The sequence below is a fragment of the Castanea sativa genome, chromosome 7 (assembly GCF_040712315.1).
Source record: "Castanea sativa cultivar Marrone di Chiusa Pesio chromosome 7, ASM4071231v1".
NCBI lineage: Eukaryota > Viridiplantae > Streptophyta > Magnoliopsida > Fagales > Fagaceae > Castanea > Castanea sativa.
In genome coordinates this window covers 36,243,246-36,262,361 of record NC_134019.1, presented here as the reverse complement: position 1 = coordinate 36,262,361, position 19,116 = coordinate 36,243,246, and the positions used below count along the sequence as shown (strand labels likewise).

General features: G+C 33.7%; 1 protein-coding gene and 1 non-coding gene across 2 annotated transcripts; both read left to right on the top strand.

Annotated features, from left to right (window-relative positions):
- Positions 1-473: 473 nt before the first annotated feature.
- Positions 474-5,716, top strand: LOC142643283 (glucan endo-1,3-beta-glucosidase 7). The gene is made up of 5 exons (XM_075817832.1): positions 474-738; positions 1,078-1,742; positions 3,249-3,572; positions 4,533-4,836; positions 5,408-5,716. The coding sequence occupies exons 1-5, from the start codon at positions 660-662 to the stop codon at positions 5,443-5,445; spliced, it is 1,410 nt and encodes a 469-aa protein (XP_075673947.1). The 5' UTR covers positions 474-659; the 3' UTR covers positions 5,446-5,716.
- A 9,322-nt stretch (positions 5,717-15,038) lies between these two features.
- TRNAE-UUC (transfer RNA glutamic acid (anticodon UUC)) lies at positions 15,039-15,110 on the top strand. The gene has a single exon. It is a non-coding gene; the product is annotated as a tRNA-Glu (tRNA).
- The last annotated feature ends 4,006 nt before the right edge of the window (positions 15,111-19,116 follow it).

Genomic DNA, 19,116 nt, shown 5'->3' with positions numbered 1-19,116 from the left:
TTTCCTGATCGTGTGAACTCAATGTGGAGCCACCAGTGATTGGATAAGTAACACTAATAGCCTCCCCTCCAAGCTTCTCAGTTTCAAACTCTTAGAGTCCGTTTGGTATTTGTGTTTAAATAACAGTTTATAATTTTTTTGAAAATAAATATACGTAAAAAAGTAGGTAAAAATACGTATAATATTGTTTAAAAATTAAAAATATTTAAAACTAAAAATATGTGATTAAATTTGGGTAGGAAACTGCCTCAACTCTGAAACTCAAACCCAAGCTCAGTGAAAAAACTTTTTAACCCTCACATGTTACCATACCACACAAACAAAACTCAAAACTCAAAAGCATTTCAAACGTGCACACCAATCCCAACATACCAGTCTCCACAGCACACAGTACACAGTTCTTCTATTCCAACTTTGCCCCTTCCTTTCTTACAGCAAATTGCAAAGTGGAAAGTGGATACCAAATTGCTCACACACACAAAGTCCCTTCCAGCTAAGGTTGTGGAAAATTTTTCACTCTCACACACACACACACACACACACAGACCCACCCCCTGATCCAACCGTTATATATATACCTCTCTCTCCTATCGTTTTCTTGCAAAGCATTCACATCTCTTTCGGTTTCACACATTTGCTTTGCTTCACAAATAGTAATAATGGCAACGCTTTCACAGTCACAGCTCTCACTGCTTCTCTTTCTCTCATTCTTCTTCACCACCGCTTTTAACTTCGCAGGTTCGTTAATCGTTATCTCCAAAATTCTCTATTATTCCGTTACTTTGTTGATTTCGAGAATATTTTTGAATTTCAGTGAAGTGAAACTTAAGCTATTATTTTTCTACTAATATATTTATTAGATAGGAACAACAACTTGGAAGTTGTAACTGAAACCTGAAAACGATTTTTTTTTAGTGTTTCCAACACGTGACGGCACGAACACCACCGCGTCATTATACGACGTCGCTTTGGCCGTCCGTTACTCTCAGTTTTTTATTTTCTCCTCACTCGCCCGAGTTGACTCGTTCGAGTTGAATTTGCGTTATAACTTGTAACTCTGTGTTTTCACTGTAACAGAGTCTCAGTCATTCATCGGAGTGAATTACGGCCAAATCGCCGACAATCTTCCACCGCCGGCGGCAACCGCGAGTCTCCTCAGATCGACTGCGATCGGAAAGGTTCGACTCTACGGCGCCGATGGTGCGATCATCAAGGCACTCGCGAACACCGGAATTGGAATCGTCATCGGAGCCGCCAACGGCGACATTCCGTCTCTGGCTTCCGATCCGAACGCGGCGACTCAGTGGGTGAACTCGAACGTGTTGCCTTACTACCCGGCCAGTAACATCACGCTCATCACCGTCGGGAACGAGGTCTTGACCTCGATGGACCAAGGCTTGATCTCGCAGCTACTTCCGGCGATGCGAAATGTCCAGAATGCCCTCAACTCGGTCTCACTCGGTGGGAAAGTGAAGGTCTCGACGGTTCATTCCATGGCCGTGTTGACTCAGTCCGATCCGCCCTCGTCCGGGTTGTTCAACCCGGTTTTCCAGGACGCGTTGAAGGGCTTGTTGCAGTTCCAAAAGGACAATGGGTCTCCATTTGCGATCAATCCCTATCCTTTCTTTGCGTATCAGAGCGATTCCAGGCCTGAAACGCTAGCGTTTTGCCTTTTCCAGCCTAACGCGGGACGAGTCGACTCGGGGAATGGAATCAAATACCTGAACATGTTCGATGCTCAGGTGAGTTTTTATTTGAGTTGGGCTTACGGCCCAATATATTTTCTTTTTATTTTTTATTTTTAAAGGGTTGACGTGTAAGTCAACAAGAAAAGATTACTACAAGACAACCTTTGCATTGCACAACCTACGTAAATGTTTTGTTTTACTTTATGATTTTTTATCCATTGCTTGCCGACGAGTTCACTGCTACACTGTCACTGACGTGGACTTTAACGAGATTTTGCTTTTCCTATAATTTTAAAAAAAAACCTTTAAAAAAATACCATAAATTTTACTAGATATCAATTACAACTTTTAGAAACTTGGTAGTTTGGTAACGTTAATCGTTATTTGTATTTTTTTGAAATATATGCGAATGAAAGAGTGTATAAAAACGCATATTATATTGTTTATATTTTTTTGAAATATATGCGAATGAAAAAATGTATAAAAATGCATATTATATTGTTTAAAAATTAGAAATATATTGTTAAACTCTTATACCAAACAGGACCTTAATTTTTGAACGTGACAATAAATAGAGTTGGTAGATTTTAATGGTATAATAAATGAATGTCTTTTTTTTTCTTTCTTTCTTTTTTTGCGGCAATTAGTAAAGATTATATAGTCATGCCAGGTAGTTGAGGAAGCTAGGTGTATTAAAAAATTGAGATCAAATTCTCTTAAATAGAAAATTATACAATTTTTGGGACCATGTTATGTCTTCTCACATAAATAGTGAATTCTGCAATAAATTTAATTAGTGTGATATACTATATCTATGAAATGTGAGGAAATACTGAATAATTACTCTCATTTAAAATTTTAAATGCTACTAATAATTAAAAAAATGAAATCGTAAATAGTGGAATGACTTTTTTCCATTTTACTTGAAATAGAGAGGATTTGTATCCATCAAAATTAGTTTAGATTCTAGTACTCCTAATTTGCTACCTCAGTTAGATTTTTGTTAGCTTTTCTTGCAAAATTGTTTCTCCTGGTATCCATGGTAATCCTTTGTTTTTTTTCATGAAACATGTGAGCATTGGGGTGCAATTGATGCGACATATTGAGCTAGGTAATAGTAATAGGCTGCCCGTTTCAAAGTTGCAATAATGGAAGATAAGTCCTTCCAATATCTCAATTATTATTGGTTGTTGAAGAATGGACTAAATGCGGAACAGTCAGTCAGTCACCTATCTTGATGGTTTCAAAGACTCCCACTATAGGGACCACCAAATGTCTAATTTCTATGGTGGACGTGTCACTGTGATTTTAACATATATTGTGGGCCCTTAAGCTCACTTGTAAAATGTAAACTGTATCTCACATTCAGGAGGTAGTGAGCTTAGAAGAACAGCTAGGATTATAAGGCTATATTGTTAATTATGTGCTAAACTTGGTGCCCTTTTGCTTTCATAGTCTAATTATTGGTGCATTGCATATCAGTTGCGAGCTAATTGAGTTTTAACTACTTTAATCAGTGCTTGAAAGCTGATTGATTGATTATCATTTGGCAATGTGCAGGTAGATGCCGTACGTTCTGCTTTGAATTCAATGGGATTTAAGGATGTTGTGATTATGGTTGCTGAGACCGGTTGGCCATACAGAGGGGACAGCAATGAAGTAGGACCCAGTGTGGAGAATGCAAGGGCCTACAATGGGAATTTGATTGCTCACCTTAGATCATTGGTTGGGACCCCTCTAATGCCTGGAAAATCGGTGGATACATATATCTTTGCACTGTATGATGAGGATTTGAAGCCTGGACCAGCTTCCGAACGAGCATTTGGTCTTTTCAAGCCTGATCTGACCATGACATATGATGTTGGTCTTTCAAAGACTAGCCAGGTGAGAAGCAAACTTTTATGTGAAGAAGTAAATTTGCAATTTGTAACTTAGTGGAGTGCCTGAGGAATACTAGGAGTTTTGATATGTGGGCACGAACAATCAAACACTTGATGAATCTAAAATATAAATTTAGCTTATGAAGTGGACTAACAACCAAAGGTAGAAAAAACCAACAAAAAAATGCGGGAGTTGCTTCATATTGAAGTGACATGTAGCTAAAGGAATAAATATGTTTCTCTTTAGGCGTGTACGAATCACATATGTTGTGGAAACAACTTCCACTAAAATCATAAAGAGATTGCTTTTTTAAAATAGCCTTCAAAGCATGACCCAAGTTTCGGAAACTTTTTTATGATCCTAGTTTTGGTCATCAATGTGTTTTCTTAAGGGCTAGCAATATGTCTAAGTTGTAGATAAGTTGCACATGGTAGCTAGTTGTAAGCTTTTAGAAAGCAAAGATTTCATCCTTATTAAAGAGTATTGGTGTAAAAAAGTAGAGGTAGCGACCTAAAGCATGACTTTCTGATCTGGAAATGGTTCCATTTTTAACATATGATGCACAAATGGAAATGCTTAAGAATATTTTGCATAGTCGTGGATTGTGCATGTACTGGTTTAATCATTACTCAAGACTGTTGGGGTTTGTGAGAAAGTGAGCAAATTTTCTGAATAAGAAAAAAATTATTGACATTAGTGCCACTTCTGAAAAAGTTGGGGGATCTTATTACAGTGTCTCTAAAGTTGCAGTCACATTCACATATCTCTTACCTCTTACTTGTTTTAACATGAATCATCTCAATCTTTATGGTTTGGCATATTTACCGATGTGAAGGAATTCTGTTTAATTTCCTCTGTAATTTGTCTGTGTGTATGGGATGTAGAAGAAAACAGACATTGCATTATGCATTTCTAATCAATATAATGTGTCCTAACATTGCTTTTATTTTTGTGTGCCCTCAGACTCCATCCACTCCATCAACAACACCATCCACTAATCCATCAACTCCATTACCTAAACCAACAGCAAGTGGCTGGTGTGTTCCTAAGAATGGCGTTTCTGATGCTCAATTGCAGGCAAATCTTGACTATGCCTGTAGCCACGGCATTGATTGCGGTCCCATCCAACCAGGGGGCGCCTGCTTTGACCCTAACACTGTATCATCACATGCTTCCTATGCCATGAATCTCTATTACCAAACCATGGGAAAGAATCCATGGAACTGTGATTTCTCACAAACGGCAGTCCTTACATCCACAAATCCTAGTAAGTGTTCTTTATTGCCATCTATATCCTTCAATTTTTTGAAACATAAAATCAATGGTAACCTATAAATAAATAAATAACTAAAGCAATGCTAAAATATTGAAAATTATATCATGATCCATTTGCATGCATCTTGTGTCATTGTTGGGTTTGTGTCATGTGACTTAACTCTTAAGGTGAACGTAGAAGAATAATTCTGGGAATATAGTCAATTTTCTATTATAGTGATGGACTTTAAGACAAAGGTGTGGTTCTTTTTGTGGGTTCAGTGTGCCTATGGCTGCGATTACATTATTAGAATTATAAAAGAGAACAACTTTTGATATCTGATGACCCTTTTCTTCATGAGTTTAATGGAATAGGACTGGATGCTAGAGCATGGGGCCAAGGGCTTTCAATTTTTGTGCTTTATTCCTGCCCTATATACTTGAAAACCAGCTTCTTTTGTAGAGACTGTTTTTGTAATTTGAGTTTTCCCTAAAACATTCCTTTCTAGTTCCTTTTGTCATTTGCTAGTCCTCTAAGTTGTATTTTCTTTATATTTATTTATTTCTTCTCTCTCTGTTTGAAGGTCACAATCCTTGCATTTATCCTGGCGGGAGTACCTGAAAGGCAGCACAGTCTCATTAGATATTAAAAAAAAAAAAGAAAAAAAAAAAGAAGAAGATTTTGTTTTTGCAGGTATCTATCAGCTAATATATAAATAAATTAATAAAATTTGAGGGTGTGCCTTTTAATTCTACCTTTAATTGTAAAGGATTACTACTTTAATTTCGGTTTCCTACTTTAATTTGGTTGTATATTAGTGTAGCTCTCAGTCATACTTTTAAATCTTGTTCTGATAAAGTAATGTTAGCTTAAAGATGAGTGTGAGATAAAAGTGCAATTATGTCATGAGGAACTTTAGCGGCTAAAATGAGTCTTATTATAAGTTTGTGCACTATGTTTCAAGCCATCAATAATTTTACCTGTCCATATTCGAGAGAAATGGCAATATGCAACGAACATTTTCTTTTTGACTTGGCGGCTAAGCCACATGGTCCATCAAGATGATCCTCATATGAAAGAGAGAATTTTTCTTGCTCATCAGAAAATATCATATACAACAGATGTATGCAAAACTCTTCCCAATATGCATCTATGCATTAGTGATTTTGCATATATTCGTTACATAAGATACCACCTCCAGCTCACTATGTTAATACACATTTTTTATAGACTGCAAAAATGTTTAAAAAATGAGTTCTTTTTCCATTTTTCGTCATTTTAAGTTTGATTCATTTCCAAGTATCTTGACTACACTTTCATGATCCCTTCAACAATATTTCTCTACCTAGTAAGAGTTTAGAGACTTAACTTGCACTTGAAATTGTTTTGGGGTGCTTAAAAGTTCATACAGTTTCAACAATTTAGAATGTAAAAAAGGAAAATAACATAACTTCAATTATTCCTGCAGCCCCCACCATGTCAATAACTAACAAATATATCCAGTAAACTCATATGTGAACATACCACGTGTTTGATGTTGTGACTTTTGTTTCTTTACATGATAATAAAACCATTCCTAGAGAGTAATTGTTTTGGTCTGAAGTGTTATCATAGCTTCTGATCTGACAGAACGTAGTAATCGATCTGCCATAGTGGTTCCTATAAAGAACAACATTATTGATGGCTTCTGTACCATTCTCCTTTTTTCGCTCGTTTATGCTATAGAAAAAGACGAACTAGCAACACAAACACTAACAAGAACAGAAACTCAAAAGAAAACAAACACAAATTCCGTATGTCAAGAATTTTTCTCGAGATCAAGAATACAATCAGATGGATTTGGTGTTAAGAGGACTTTAAACCAAGGATTGATTCGAGATTGATGGAAAAGGAAAAGTGCCTATATAAATTATAAAGAATGCAATTAAATTATTGAGCAACTGGCATTTACCGAAAGATACACTATAATCGCTAATAAAATTTCTCTTTCCCATTTTTAGTGTTCCCTTTTATGTGATACTTTTAACTCCCATGGTTATTACAAGTAGGGCTGTCCATCCAATCCGGAGATCCGACCCACCCGAAGAATCCGACCGGATCTGACCCGAAAACCGTCCGACCCGATCAAGTCACCGGTCGGCGGCGGGTCTGTTGTTCCAAAAACCGACGGCGGCGGATCGGTCTCGGTTTTCCTCTCCAGAACCCGAAAAAACCCGATCCGACCGATGTACTAGGTATTTCTAGAAAAAAATTCTAGATTCCGGCGATTATTTCCAGATTCCGGTGACTTTCTCCAGAATCCGGTGGTATTTTCCAGATTCCGGCCTCAAATTTCCAAATCCCGACTTCAAATTTTCAGATTTTGGCACCAGATTTTCATATTTCGGTGACTTATCAAGTAGATCGAGTGATATTTTGTCCAAATCTAGTGAGATCTCACTGGCTCTAGCGAGATCTCACCAGATCCGGTGAGTCTCCGCCGGATTTGACGTTTTTTCGCCGGAAATCAACAATTATGGCAGGATTTTTCACCATGGACGCCGCCGACCGAACCGACCGTGCTTCCGGTGCAAAACCGACCGCACCGATCCGACTCCCTCGCCGGTCGGCGGCGGGTCAGTATTTCTTCAACCCGATTCTATCGGGTCGGTCTCGGGTTGGGCACAAACCCGACCCGGACCGACCCGTGGACACCCCTAATTACAAGTTACCCAAAGCAAGTGTCTCAAGTCAGGTGGTGGCTTCATCGGTGTCACGTTAGACTTCTCATATTTTATGGAGCTATTAGTCGAGCTTATCCTCATGTTCATCTTTTGCTTTCTCAAAGCATCATCCACTTTGGCCTAGACAAAGTTTTAGGCAAATAGCAAATCTTTACTTGAGCAATTATCTTTTCTATTTTAGCTCCTCACTGTACAAGTCTTTTGGTTGAATATTGCAAAAAATTGAGTTTATTTGTGATATGGGTATTGTTGGAAGTTATTTGGGAAAATGAAGAAAGAGAGCAAATTTTGGCAACACCGTTGCCAAAATTCTAACAAAAAGTATGAGAGATGAGAGATAATTGATGTGAGGGGTTAAGTGAGAAAAAATTTGAATTTTGGTAATGAGGTTACCAAAATTCCTGCCCAGGTCAAGTGCCCGAAGGAAGAGTGCTCAAAAGGGAAAAAACCAATTGTGGCAACCAAGTTGCCGAAATTGTAGGGGAGTGAGGAGAGAGAAAATAGGAATTGTGGCAACTAAGTTACTGAAAATGGGAGGAAAAAAAAAAAAAATTGTGGCAACCAAGTTGCCGAACTTGTGGGGAGGAATTTAATAGTAATTTTGGCAATGAAGTTGCCAAAAATGAGGGGGAGAAAAATTGTGGCAACCAAGTTCTAAAATTGGAGAAAAGAATATTTAGGCCAAAAATTGGAGGGAAAAAAAAAAAGAATTGTGGCAGCCCATAAAAAGGAGAACAATTGATTTGTGGCAATGGGATTGCCGAAATGGAAGTAAAAAAAAAAAAACCAGAATTATGGCAATGGAGATACTAAAAATTGGAGGAGAGAGAGAGAGAAAGATAGAGAATTGTCTGGATAAAAAAAAAATATTTTGGATTCTTATTCTAAAAAGTACACATATTCTTATTCTTTCCGTATGTCAGTGGTTTTTTTTTACCGAAGTAGTTTGGTTTGTGTGTATGTCATGTTCTTTCATTTTGTATTGTAAAAGTATTATTTGAACGATTTTCCCTATGAAACAAATAATAATAGATTCAAGTACATTGATTCTTATTCTCAACAAAAAAAAAATACATAGATTCTTATTTTGTGCTAGATTCCTATCCATGCATGCTCCACGGAGAGAAAATTATGGAAGAAAAAGACGATTGATGTGCACACTGTATAAAATAAAAATAAAAATAAAAAAACAGAGATTTTTGCAGTGAATATATGTTTATAGCTAAGTAATTTTTTTGTATCAGAGTGTCTCATCTTGGTCTATGTTGTGTTGTATTTGATCAACTGGCGTATCTAGTTATACAGTTTAAAATCAAAGGATTTCACTTATATGAAACTTGCATCCTATTTAAACAGCACTAATGTTACTGAAGTTTCCACGGTTCTTATTTTCTACTTTTTTCCCCCCTAAAAATTCTATCAACCTTCTTCTCCACTCTTGTTCCCCTCATAATTTTATCAACCATTTTTAATTCATGCGTGCCATACATTCTACAAACAACTATAAGGAACAACACTTGCAAATATTTATCCATTCTTTATCTCTTACAAGGTGAGTTACATCTCTTAAGTAGTTACTTTTCAGTTTACAATATTCATGTTGATATATTTTAGGGGCATAGCTAAGCATGAAAATCTTGTTTTTATTAAATTATTTGTTCATGAAAATCTTGTTTTTGTATTATGTGTTTTGCAATATGAACTGATTCGTATGATATGTTTTAAATTATTTGTCCATGAATTCTTGCCTAAAATTTCATATAGCAAAAATATATTTCAAAATTGACATAAATTTTCTTTAAAGAGATACTTACTTTGTTAGCCTATAATAAACATGTATGCTATAAGAAACTCCCCCCCCCCCCCAAAAAAAAGGTTAGTATACGCTCATAAATCAAAAATCTAAGTTTTAAGTATAACAATAATAACGAAAATTGTACGATATTAGAAATATTTATCTATTATCGTATGGATGCATGAGAACATTATATAATCTGTCTTGTTTTAGAAAAAACAAAATGAAGAGCTACATAAAATAATTAACTTAACCATAACAGATCCTTCTAAATGTTAATGTTATGCTAAGTTACTTAAGAAAAGGGAAATAAAAAATAATTTTAACTACTATAATGGACAATAATAAATTATCAGTGAACCAATTATCTTTAATAAAATTCTCTTAACTCTAGCTATTTAAACATTGAATATTTTTAATGGATTACCTTCTAGTATTGCATTTTAATAGTTGTGTAGTGTTAATATATTAATACTATCGTTATGTTTTAGTGTAAATGGCAGAAATGTTGTTCATTTTTCTCATTCATTCCGGTTGAATAATTAAACATAGCGAAAATGGGGTTTATTATGAAGAGTCACCTCCTTCTATGCTTCCATTAAGCTAGGGTGTTACATTTGAAGATCTATGTGATGGGGTAGCATCCACGCTTCATGTAAATAGAAAATATTCAAAACTTACTATTTGGTATAGATTTCTTTTTAATGTCATCCACATCCTGTGACTTACCAGCAAGTTGTGGTAAAAAATGATATTGTCAATGCAATATTCGATATGTTAGGCTATCAATATGGATTTGTAGGTGCAAAGTTGTATGTGAATGTAGAGCCCATAAGAAGCCATCGAGATGTTTTTCCCATTCGATATGCCAACGAAGGATTAAGTGCATCATTTAGTTATTCACATGGCGGACACTTTCATGATCCATATGCCACTTATACTAGTCATTATTTTGAAGATGCGGCTCATTCCCTAATCAACATTGGTGGTGCTGACTATCATGTTCTATATATCCATGTTGCAACTAAGGAACAACATATTTCTTATCGGCCAATGAACACCAGTAATGTTAATTATGATAACCCAACTAAGCATGTCACACCAAAAGCTACTTGTTTTGAGTTTGAATCTCAGTATGACCAAACTGCAACTTAGAGAGCTGCTAATGATCCCAATGATACGCACCACATAGCTACTACTACTCAAAATGCGGTCCATATATTATCAGATAAGATGCGGGCCATGGATAATGATGACCAAATTGATAATGACGAGGTCCTTGATGATGTTGGAGATGAACAGGAGCTTCCCAATGAACCTAATCATGAAAGCAGTCCAACAATGGCATTCCATCAACCTTCATCACTAAGCTTTTCACGTGGGGTAATATAATTGATCCAACCCTACCATTTGAAAAGCTCATTCAAAGTACTTGGGACCCTACCCAAGAGTTTTATATGGGCTTGCTTTTTGCTGATAAGGATGAACTACAAGCTATTGTTAAACAAGATCACTTCAAAAGAACCAAACATTTAGTGTAAAAGAGTCAGATCCAGCATGTTGGTCTGTTTGTTGCAAACATTGTTCTTGGCGTCTTTGAGCATGCTTCAGGGATACACATGGGTTCTTTGAGGTTAGGAAATACAATGGTCCACACACATGTACAGAGTCCATGCTCACACAAGATCACGAGCAATTAGACATTCATATTATTGAGAAAGAGTTGAGGGATATTGTCAAAAATGATCCAACCATTAAAATTTCTTCACTTCAACAGACTCTTTACAATAAGTACCAATATCGGCCTTCTTATTTGAAGGTGTGGGAGGTGAAATAAAAGGCAATTGGTAGAGTGTTTGGTGATTGGGACAAATCTTACCAATTATTGCCAAAATAGTTGAAAACTTTGACTGATTCAGACTTGGGCAACAAGGTTATTTGGAGAACATTACCCGCTATTGTGCCAAGCTGTACGATATTTGACAGAGTGTTCTGGGCTTTTGTGCGATATTGTAAGTTACTGATTGCATCAACATGGGATGGTGACAATAGACTTTTTCCACTTGTCTTTGCCATTGTGGAGGAGGAAACTAATGACAGTTGGAGTTGGTTTTTGCGTTGTATTAAGAATAATGTCACTAATCGGGATGAGTTATGTGTCGTATATGATCGTCACCTTGGTATAATTTCAACGATATGGACTATATGTCAATCGACACTTTGGTATCATCATTTTTGCCTTCGCCATGTGGCTAGCAATTTCAATCAACAAATCAAGAATAAAAACTTGAAGTCTATGATAATGTGGGCAAGCATGGAGAATTAGCTACAAAAGTATCAAATAACCAAGGATAGAATTACTCAATTAAATGCAGATGGTGATAAGTATTTAAGGTACATACCAGTGCAGAAGTGGACATTAGCACACGATGGTGGACATCGTTATGGGGCAATGATCACAAACTTGTCTGAAAGCTTCAACGGTATTCTAAAGAGTGCTAGAAATCTGCCCATAATTGCGTTAGTTGAACTTACATACTACCATTGTATTGCCTACTTTGCTAATCGGTATACTAAGGCACGCGTAGAGGTTACAACCGGTGAACTCATTACAGCCTATGCAAAAAATAAATTCAATAAATGGGAAAAAAGGCACCAAAGCATTCAGTTATTGTGTTCAATCATGAAGATGTTCTGTTTAAAGTCAGAACACCAATAAACCCTAACTCTACATATAAGGCTAATCATCGTCATGAGGTAAATATGAGGCAGAGAACTTGTAGTTGTCAAAAATGGCAGGTTTATAATAATAAATAAATACAAAATAACAACAATACTGAAAAGTTTATGTGAATCAGTTTGACCCTTAAAAGAGTTCAAGATATAGTATTTATAATGATATCAACAAGATACTTGAGATTTGCTATACAATGCAATATTCTGCAATAAGTGAAAATATAGTATTCCTAGCCTAAAAGCACAATTTTTTTTTTTTTTTTTGAGAAGCACCTAAGTCATAGGCTGATTATATGTTATCAACTACAAAATAATCAAATTCATATATGGTGACTATTACAATTTATTATGGTAAATTTCAAATATAACTAAAAATGCTTGTAGTCCTAACCATAAAAAATTAATTAATCTAAAACTTAAATAACAACAACAACAATACATATATTTTACAATGTATTAACTTCTCATATTTACAAAGCATATATTTATACAATAATAATAAATCTGTTAATTTCTAGAATTGTAAGTTAATAAAGCAAAGCAAAAAAACTCACATTAACCCAAAACTTACAATCTTTAGTTGTGCACACTGGAGTAAAGGAGAAGAGTAATAAAGCAATGAACAATCGAAGGTAAGTGAAACAATATGAAAAATGTAACTTTTGTGAGGAGATGCAATGCAAAAAGTGATGGTGCATGCTACCTTTTATAGCGAGGAGAAGAAAAAAAAAGAATCAATGACATAGATTCTATGTGTGATATCAATAGGTTAGGTTTTATTGGGAATGAATAAAGAATATATTTTAAGTATTTTGGATAATAAGAATTAGAAAGAAGAGGTGATTGACTCCTCCAATTTTTGGTGCCACAATTTGTTTTTTTGGCATACCAAAATTCCTATTAAATATTTCTCTCTCCTACCTTACAATTTCGGAAACTTGGTTACCATAATTTTTTTTTCTCTCCCATTTTCGGCAATTTGGTTTCAAATTTTTCTCACTCCAGCCATCACATCATTTCTCTCTCCTCTCTTTTCCTTTTTTGTTAGAACTTCGGCAACATCGTTGCCGAAATTTGCTTCTTTCCTCATTTTTTCAAATAACTTCTAATAGTTTCCATATCACAAAAAAAACTCACTCTTTTTGCAATATTCAGCCAAAAGACTCCTTAAATACACCTCGCATCTAACTATTTGTTTATTTTTATCCATTCTATTAAAATACTATTTCTTTTTCACTTATTGCACGTAAATACAATTGCTTTCAATGGCTGAAATTGAGAGTTAAAATTAGCAAATTTCAATCTCAACCATTAAATAAAAAGTATTAAAAAAAGATAAAAAGTGAAATATTAAGATATTTTTGTGACAGTAGAAGGGGTGAATTGCACTAGGCATTGCATCGGATCCTAATCCACTTCTACCATTGCCAAATTCGTCAAAGATAGTGGCCATGATGGACCAAAAATCAGTCGAATCTATATTTATTAGGTTGAGTATGAGAGAAAGAAACTAACAATGGAAGAGAAAGAATTAAAGAAGTTAAAAATAGGTGTTTTTGACCAACTTTGTACTAACTACTAACTAGCCTGATGCATGTCGTCTTTTTTATTTTTTATTTTTGGTTAGCAAAATTTTAGTTTAATTCTCTTACATACTTAACAAAAAGTAGTCTTTTAAGTTGACTAAGTAATTATTAAATATTCTTGAAATATAGTTGACACGATACTCCATGCTAATAAAATATAAGTCACTTGATGCAAGATATATATTTATTGGTTTGGATTGAGGAGTAAGTAGTAGCACATTGCTGTACTATGGTAATATCTAATAATTTTATCAAGTATATATCATTTTTAACCATGGGTTGTGCCAACTCCATGGACACGTGGTATTGCATAGTTTTCATTTTCATTAAATCGTTCATGCTATCAAATTATTAGGTCAAACACAATTCGCTTTTTTTATTTTTGAGAAAGAAACACAATCCACTTGATTATTGAAGTCCATTCATAAATTTATTAACTATCTCATTGGACTAACTTAATTACATATTCATGTGTTTTATTGTGATTGTTCTTTATAAATTATAAAATAGTAGTATGTAATCCCGTGCATATGCACGAGCACATTTAAAAATAACCACAATTACATATATATATATATATATATATATATATGTGTGTGTGTGTGTATAAACAACATATGCTTATTTTATTTTATCATTTTCCATTTAAATTCAATGAAGGGCTATAGATAATACAAATAGTTAAACAGTTCTCCATGGCTACAATAATGATATTCCTCTCACATAAAATTCAATTCGTGATAGAACACATTATTTAAGTGAGAGATATACTATTATTGTACATTAAAAATATTGTATAATTTTTTTAATAAATAAAGTATATTGTATCATATTCTTAGGTGATATTGGCTTTTTTAAAATGTATGGTGATATTGTTTATGGTCCAATAGGATAAAACAAAATCAATCTACTTACTTAAATGGCATCATGTTTTTTTTTTTTCTAGATGAAAAAAAAAGGTTTAATATTAGAAAAGGAAGCATTTCCTTGACAGTAGATACACAAACTCACTCCTTTCCTTTGGGTTTCTGTGGAGGATTTGGCTTTAATTTGATCACTTCCTATTCACTTTGGCTATTTGGGAACCGAGTTGAATGAATTCAAGGGGAATTAATCCACAAAAAGATTTGTTTCATTTTCCAAGGACTTTTAGGGGCCGTTTAGTAATATTGTTCTAATAACGTTGTTTGTATTTTTTGGAATTACATGTGAGTGAAAATGCATGGAATGTTATTTAAAAACTAAAAATATACATTTAAATACATGTATCAAATGGCTCTTAGTGGTCTGAGAATAAATTCAGAAATTTAAGATATGTCAATGCATTAGTATAACAACTATATATTCTTTTGGGGGGTACATTCAAACAAAAATTCCATTGTCGTCCAGCGGTTAGGATACCTGGCTTTCACCCAGGCGACCCGGGTTCGATTCCCGGCAATGGAAGTTTTTACTTTTTCATTATTTGATCTTCATTTCAAACTATTATTACTTAATTCCCCGAAACTTCTGCTCCATTACCGCTATAAGTCCAGCGGTTAATATAGCAGTCTTCTAACCAGGCTACCCAAGTTCGATTCCCAACAACTGACATCTTTAACTATTATGTTTTACTGTTTCTTTTCTTCATGCGTTGTAATTATAAATCATTTTAAATATTATTAGGGTCTGTTTGGATAGAATTTATTACTAAAAACTGAAAACACTGTAGCAAAATAATTTTTAAATGTGTAAAAAATTAATATTTACTCTTTTTTTTACTGTTCATATGCCTTAATGCACTGTTCATGTCACATGAACACTGCACTAAGCGCTGGTCTTTAAAAAAAAAAAAAAAAAACGCGGAAAGGTTTAGACGCAGACGCAGACGTGTATCCAAACCCTCTCTTAGTGACTTCAATGGTAAGACATTTTTTTTTTTACACCCAATGTCTAGGACTTTAAGAACACTATTTAGCATTACATAGCATTGTGAGACATTAGGCCTCTTAGTGTCTTCCTGATAAATAAAATAATTAGAGTAGTGCTAGCTAGGCATATAGGTTTTGATGAACATGTTGCAAAAGCATATTTTTATTCCTTATATGTGCAATGGGTTACACAAATCAAATATTGTTCTTAAGGATTAACTCATTATCAACGCTATGATTACCAAAGATTAAAAAAAAAAAAAAAAGAAGAAGAAGAAGCATTTTAGTCAATTTTATTATGTCATGGGTTGGTCGATTAAGCCCAGCTAGTTGAATGGGTATACCCGTCTGCCAAGATGCTACAAAAGGTTGACTTCGAATCTTTGACAGGTTCTGGACCTTCTTATAACGTAGTGACCGGTTCTGGACCTTCTGGTTGACATTATATCTCTGAAGTTTTAAGCGTAATGTAAGGGTCCAAAAGCCAGCATAGCCATGCAATAAGCGTGTCGAACCTAGCAAAATCTGACCTGCTCTCCTAGTTGCCGCGACTTGGCCAACACCATTTGGTTTAATATCAAATATACTCTGCACTTCAATTCTTCCATAGTAGACTTTTTTCTTTTTTTTTTTTAAAGAGTTTTAACTTATGGTGTCTACTTCTGATAATAACTCTTTATTTTTTTTAAGAGAGTTTTAACTTATGACGTCTGCTTCCGATAATGACTCTTTATAATTAAATTAGTACACTAATAAGTTTTTAGTGTAGACGGCGTTAAATTCCAAATTTTTTATTCAACCATCAGAAACTTTACCAGTTAAGCTTTTAAAGTGGAACATGCATTGGACTCTCACTTTGGAGAGGGTGATATTTTAGGAAATTTATTAGGTATTTTTAGAGTGTTGTGACTTGATGCTTTTTTTCTTTTTCTTTTTTTAATTATACATTCATGATATACAATACGATGAATTTTTAATTAGTGAAATCTATTATTAATGTGAGAAGGAAATACTATATTACCATATTCGTAAAATACCTAAATAATTTCTTGATATTTATAAAGATAATAACGATAACCTTTGATCAACAATGCGTTATAAATTACTTACATTCAATTTTTGTGCGCAATGCATGGAAAAGATGATTAACAGATCTTTTATCTATATTCATTTCATTTTAGGTAAAACAATCATATATTAAATGGTTGCTATAAATACTAAGGGATTGGAATAATGATTTCCAAGCATCATGTGATCTATGAAGTGGGTAGTTGAAATTTCCTAGCTAACACCTTGAATGTTATTAGGCGTGTGTGAAATGTAGGTAAAAGAAAGTTGAAAATGATAAATTGGTAGGTAATCGCTTTTGCATAAGACCACTATTGAGTATTGATATTAGTCACCAACTAGTTTGTATCTCCATGCATATGCATAGATATACTTAAAAAATACACATTAAGATGCATAGTATAATAATCTTACATATATAATTTGAATATTATAAATAATCATTTTTATGTATTTTTTTAACTCTTTAAAAAGTCTTGTAAAAATGTTAGTAGGTAGAAAATGTAAATTGTCCATTTTTTAAATATTTTTATGTTCATTGATTCTAGACTCTTTGGTTTTTGTATACAACAACTCACTTGAATGAATATTTATGATATGGTTCCACATTTAATTCTAAAATTAAGAAATAAAACTCTCTAAAAATAAATAATTTAGGACACATGGCATAAATTTGGACTTCAATTGTAGAATCTAATTGGATTTTCTCTAAACTTTACCTATTTATATATATATATATATATATATATATATATATTTATATAATTTTTGTGCCAAATGAATTGTTTGTAGTTATAAGAAAAAAGGCTCATAAATATAAAATTATTGAAACTCTCTCTTCCTCTAATTTTATATATAGTGTTAGACATATGATTTTATTTATATTGGACTCATTGTTTTCTACTCTAAATTAACTCATTTGGTACAAAAAATTTTAAAATCTTGATTAGATGGAACATGTGCTGTAAAATTAAACTCTAATTGAAATCAAATTTTAACATTGAACTAACTAATTTGGTTCAAAAAATTTTTTTTTATTAGATGGGACACGTGGCACAAAATTAGACTTTAATTAAATTCCAATTTAAACTTTAATTGTATTTTCTCTCAGCTTTACTTATATATATATATATATATATATATATATATAGAGAGAGAGAGAGAGAGAGAGAGAGAGAGAGAGAGAGAGAGATGACTTATAAACTTGAATTGTTTTTAATTCTACAAGAAAAAAAGACTCATAAATATAACATCATTCAAAATTATGTTTTTTTTTTACGGTTTACTTATTTTGGATTCCTCATTTTTTGCACTAAATTAACTCATTTGGTACAAAAATTGAAAAAAAAAAAAAGATTAGATGGGACACATGTCGCAAAATTAAACTCTAATGGAAATCCAATTTTTACATTGAATTAACTCTATTGACACAAAAATTTAAAAACTTAAATTAGATGGGACACGTGGTACAAAATTAGACTTTAATTGAATTCTAATTTGAAAACTAATTGGATTTTCTCTCATCTTTACCTATTATATATATATATATATATATATATATTAAAACTTATCATTCCTAATGTTATTTTAAAAAGTGTGAAGAAAGCCAAAAGTCTTGTTGTTCAACTAATTGTCAATTCTTGATGTTTTTAATGAAGACATTCAAGATTCCAACTCCCTTCCTCTACGTATCAAATTATATAAATAAATAAAAATGTTGTGGATAAACTTATTGTTACTTATTTTCTTTGTGGGATTATTTTAATAGAGGGTAACTTGTGTATATCTTCTTCCTTGATTTTTTTTAAATCTTTTTTTTTTTGTTGACAATTCCTCTTGCTTGACTTATTATGAATTATTTTGCTGATGCCACAAGAGATTACATCCACCCCAAACCATATGTAAAAGAAAAATTTTTACATATGGAGAAACCCACATTCCTTATTAGCCAAATTCCTATCCTAAAAGCGTTGTCGAATAACTGATTTCTTACAGACTACTTCTAAGACTAGGTCTCACTCGTGGAAGGCTTTATTGCGGGGTAGAACACTCTTGCAGGGTGGCCTACAATGGATTATTTGTAATGACAATAAAATAAATTTTTGGACAGACCATTGGCTACTGCCGAGACCGATTTGTGGTCTTATTCACGGCCCCCTACTTCCACATGAGTATGATATTAAGGTAGCTAGTTTGATTACTGTTGCGCTCCAATGGGACCTTACACCTCTTAATATGATGTTGTCATCAACAATAACCCAATTTATCTATGCTCAGCCATTGCCCATTCATGGTTCTCCTAATTCACTGACGGATGACCATGTTTGGGATCATCATGCGAGTGTTTGCTCTGTCCGGTCCACTTATCATCATCTTTTATCCACACCCAGCGAGGCTACAGGGCAGACACTGAGAGCATGGTCTTGGATTTGGACGCTAAAATACCATCTAAAATTCAAATGTTTTTGTGGAAA

What these genes read in the sequence shown, in the direction of transcription:
- LOC142643283 (XM_075817832.1), top strand. Translation starts at nt 660, where the DNA reads ATGGCAACGCTTTCACAGTCACAGCTCTCACTGCTTCTCTTTCTCTCA. An exon ending in CACCGCTTTTAACTTCGCAG is followed by an intron (nt 739 to 1,077) that starts GTTCGTTAATCG and finishes TCACTGTAACAG; the next exon opens with AGTCTCAGTCATTCATCGGA. An exon ending in CCTTACATCCACAAATCCTA is followed by an intron (nt 4,837 to 5,407) that starts GTAAGTGTTCTT and finishes CTCTGTTTGAAG; the next exon opens with GTCACAATCCTTGCATTTAT.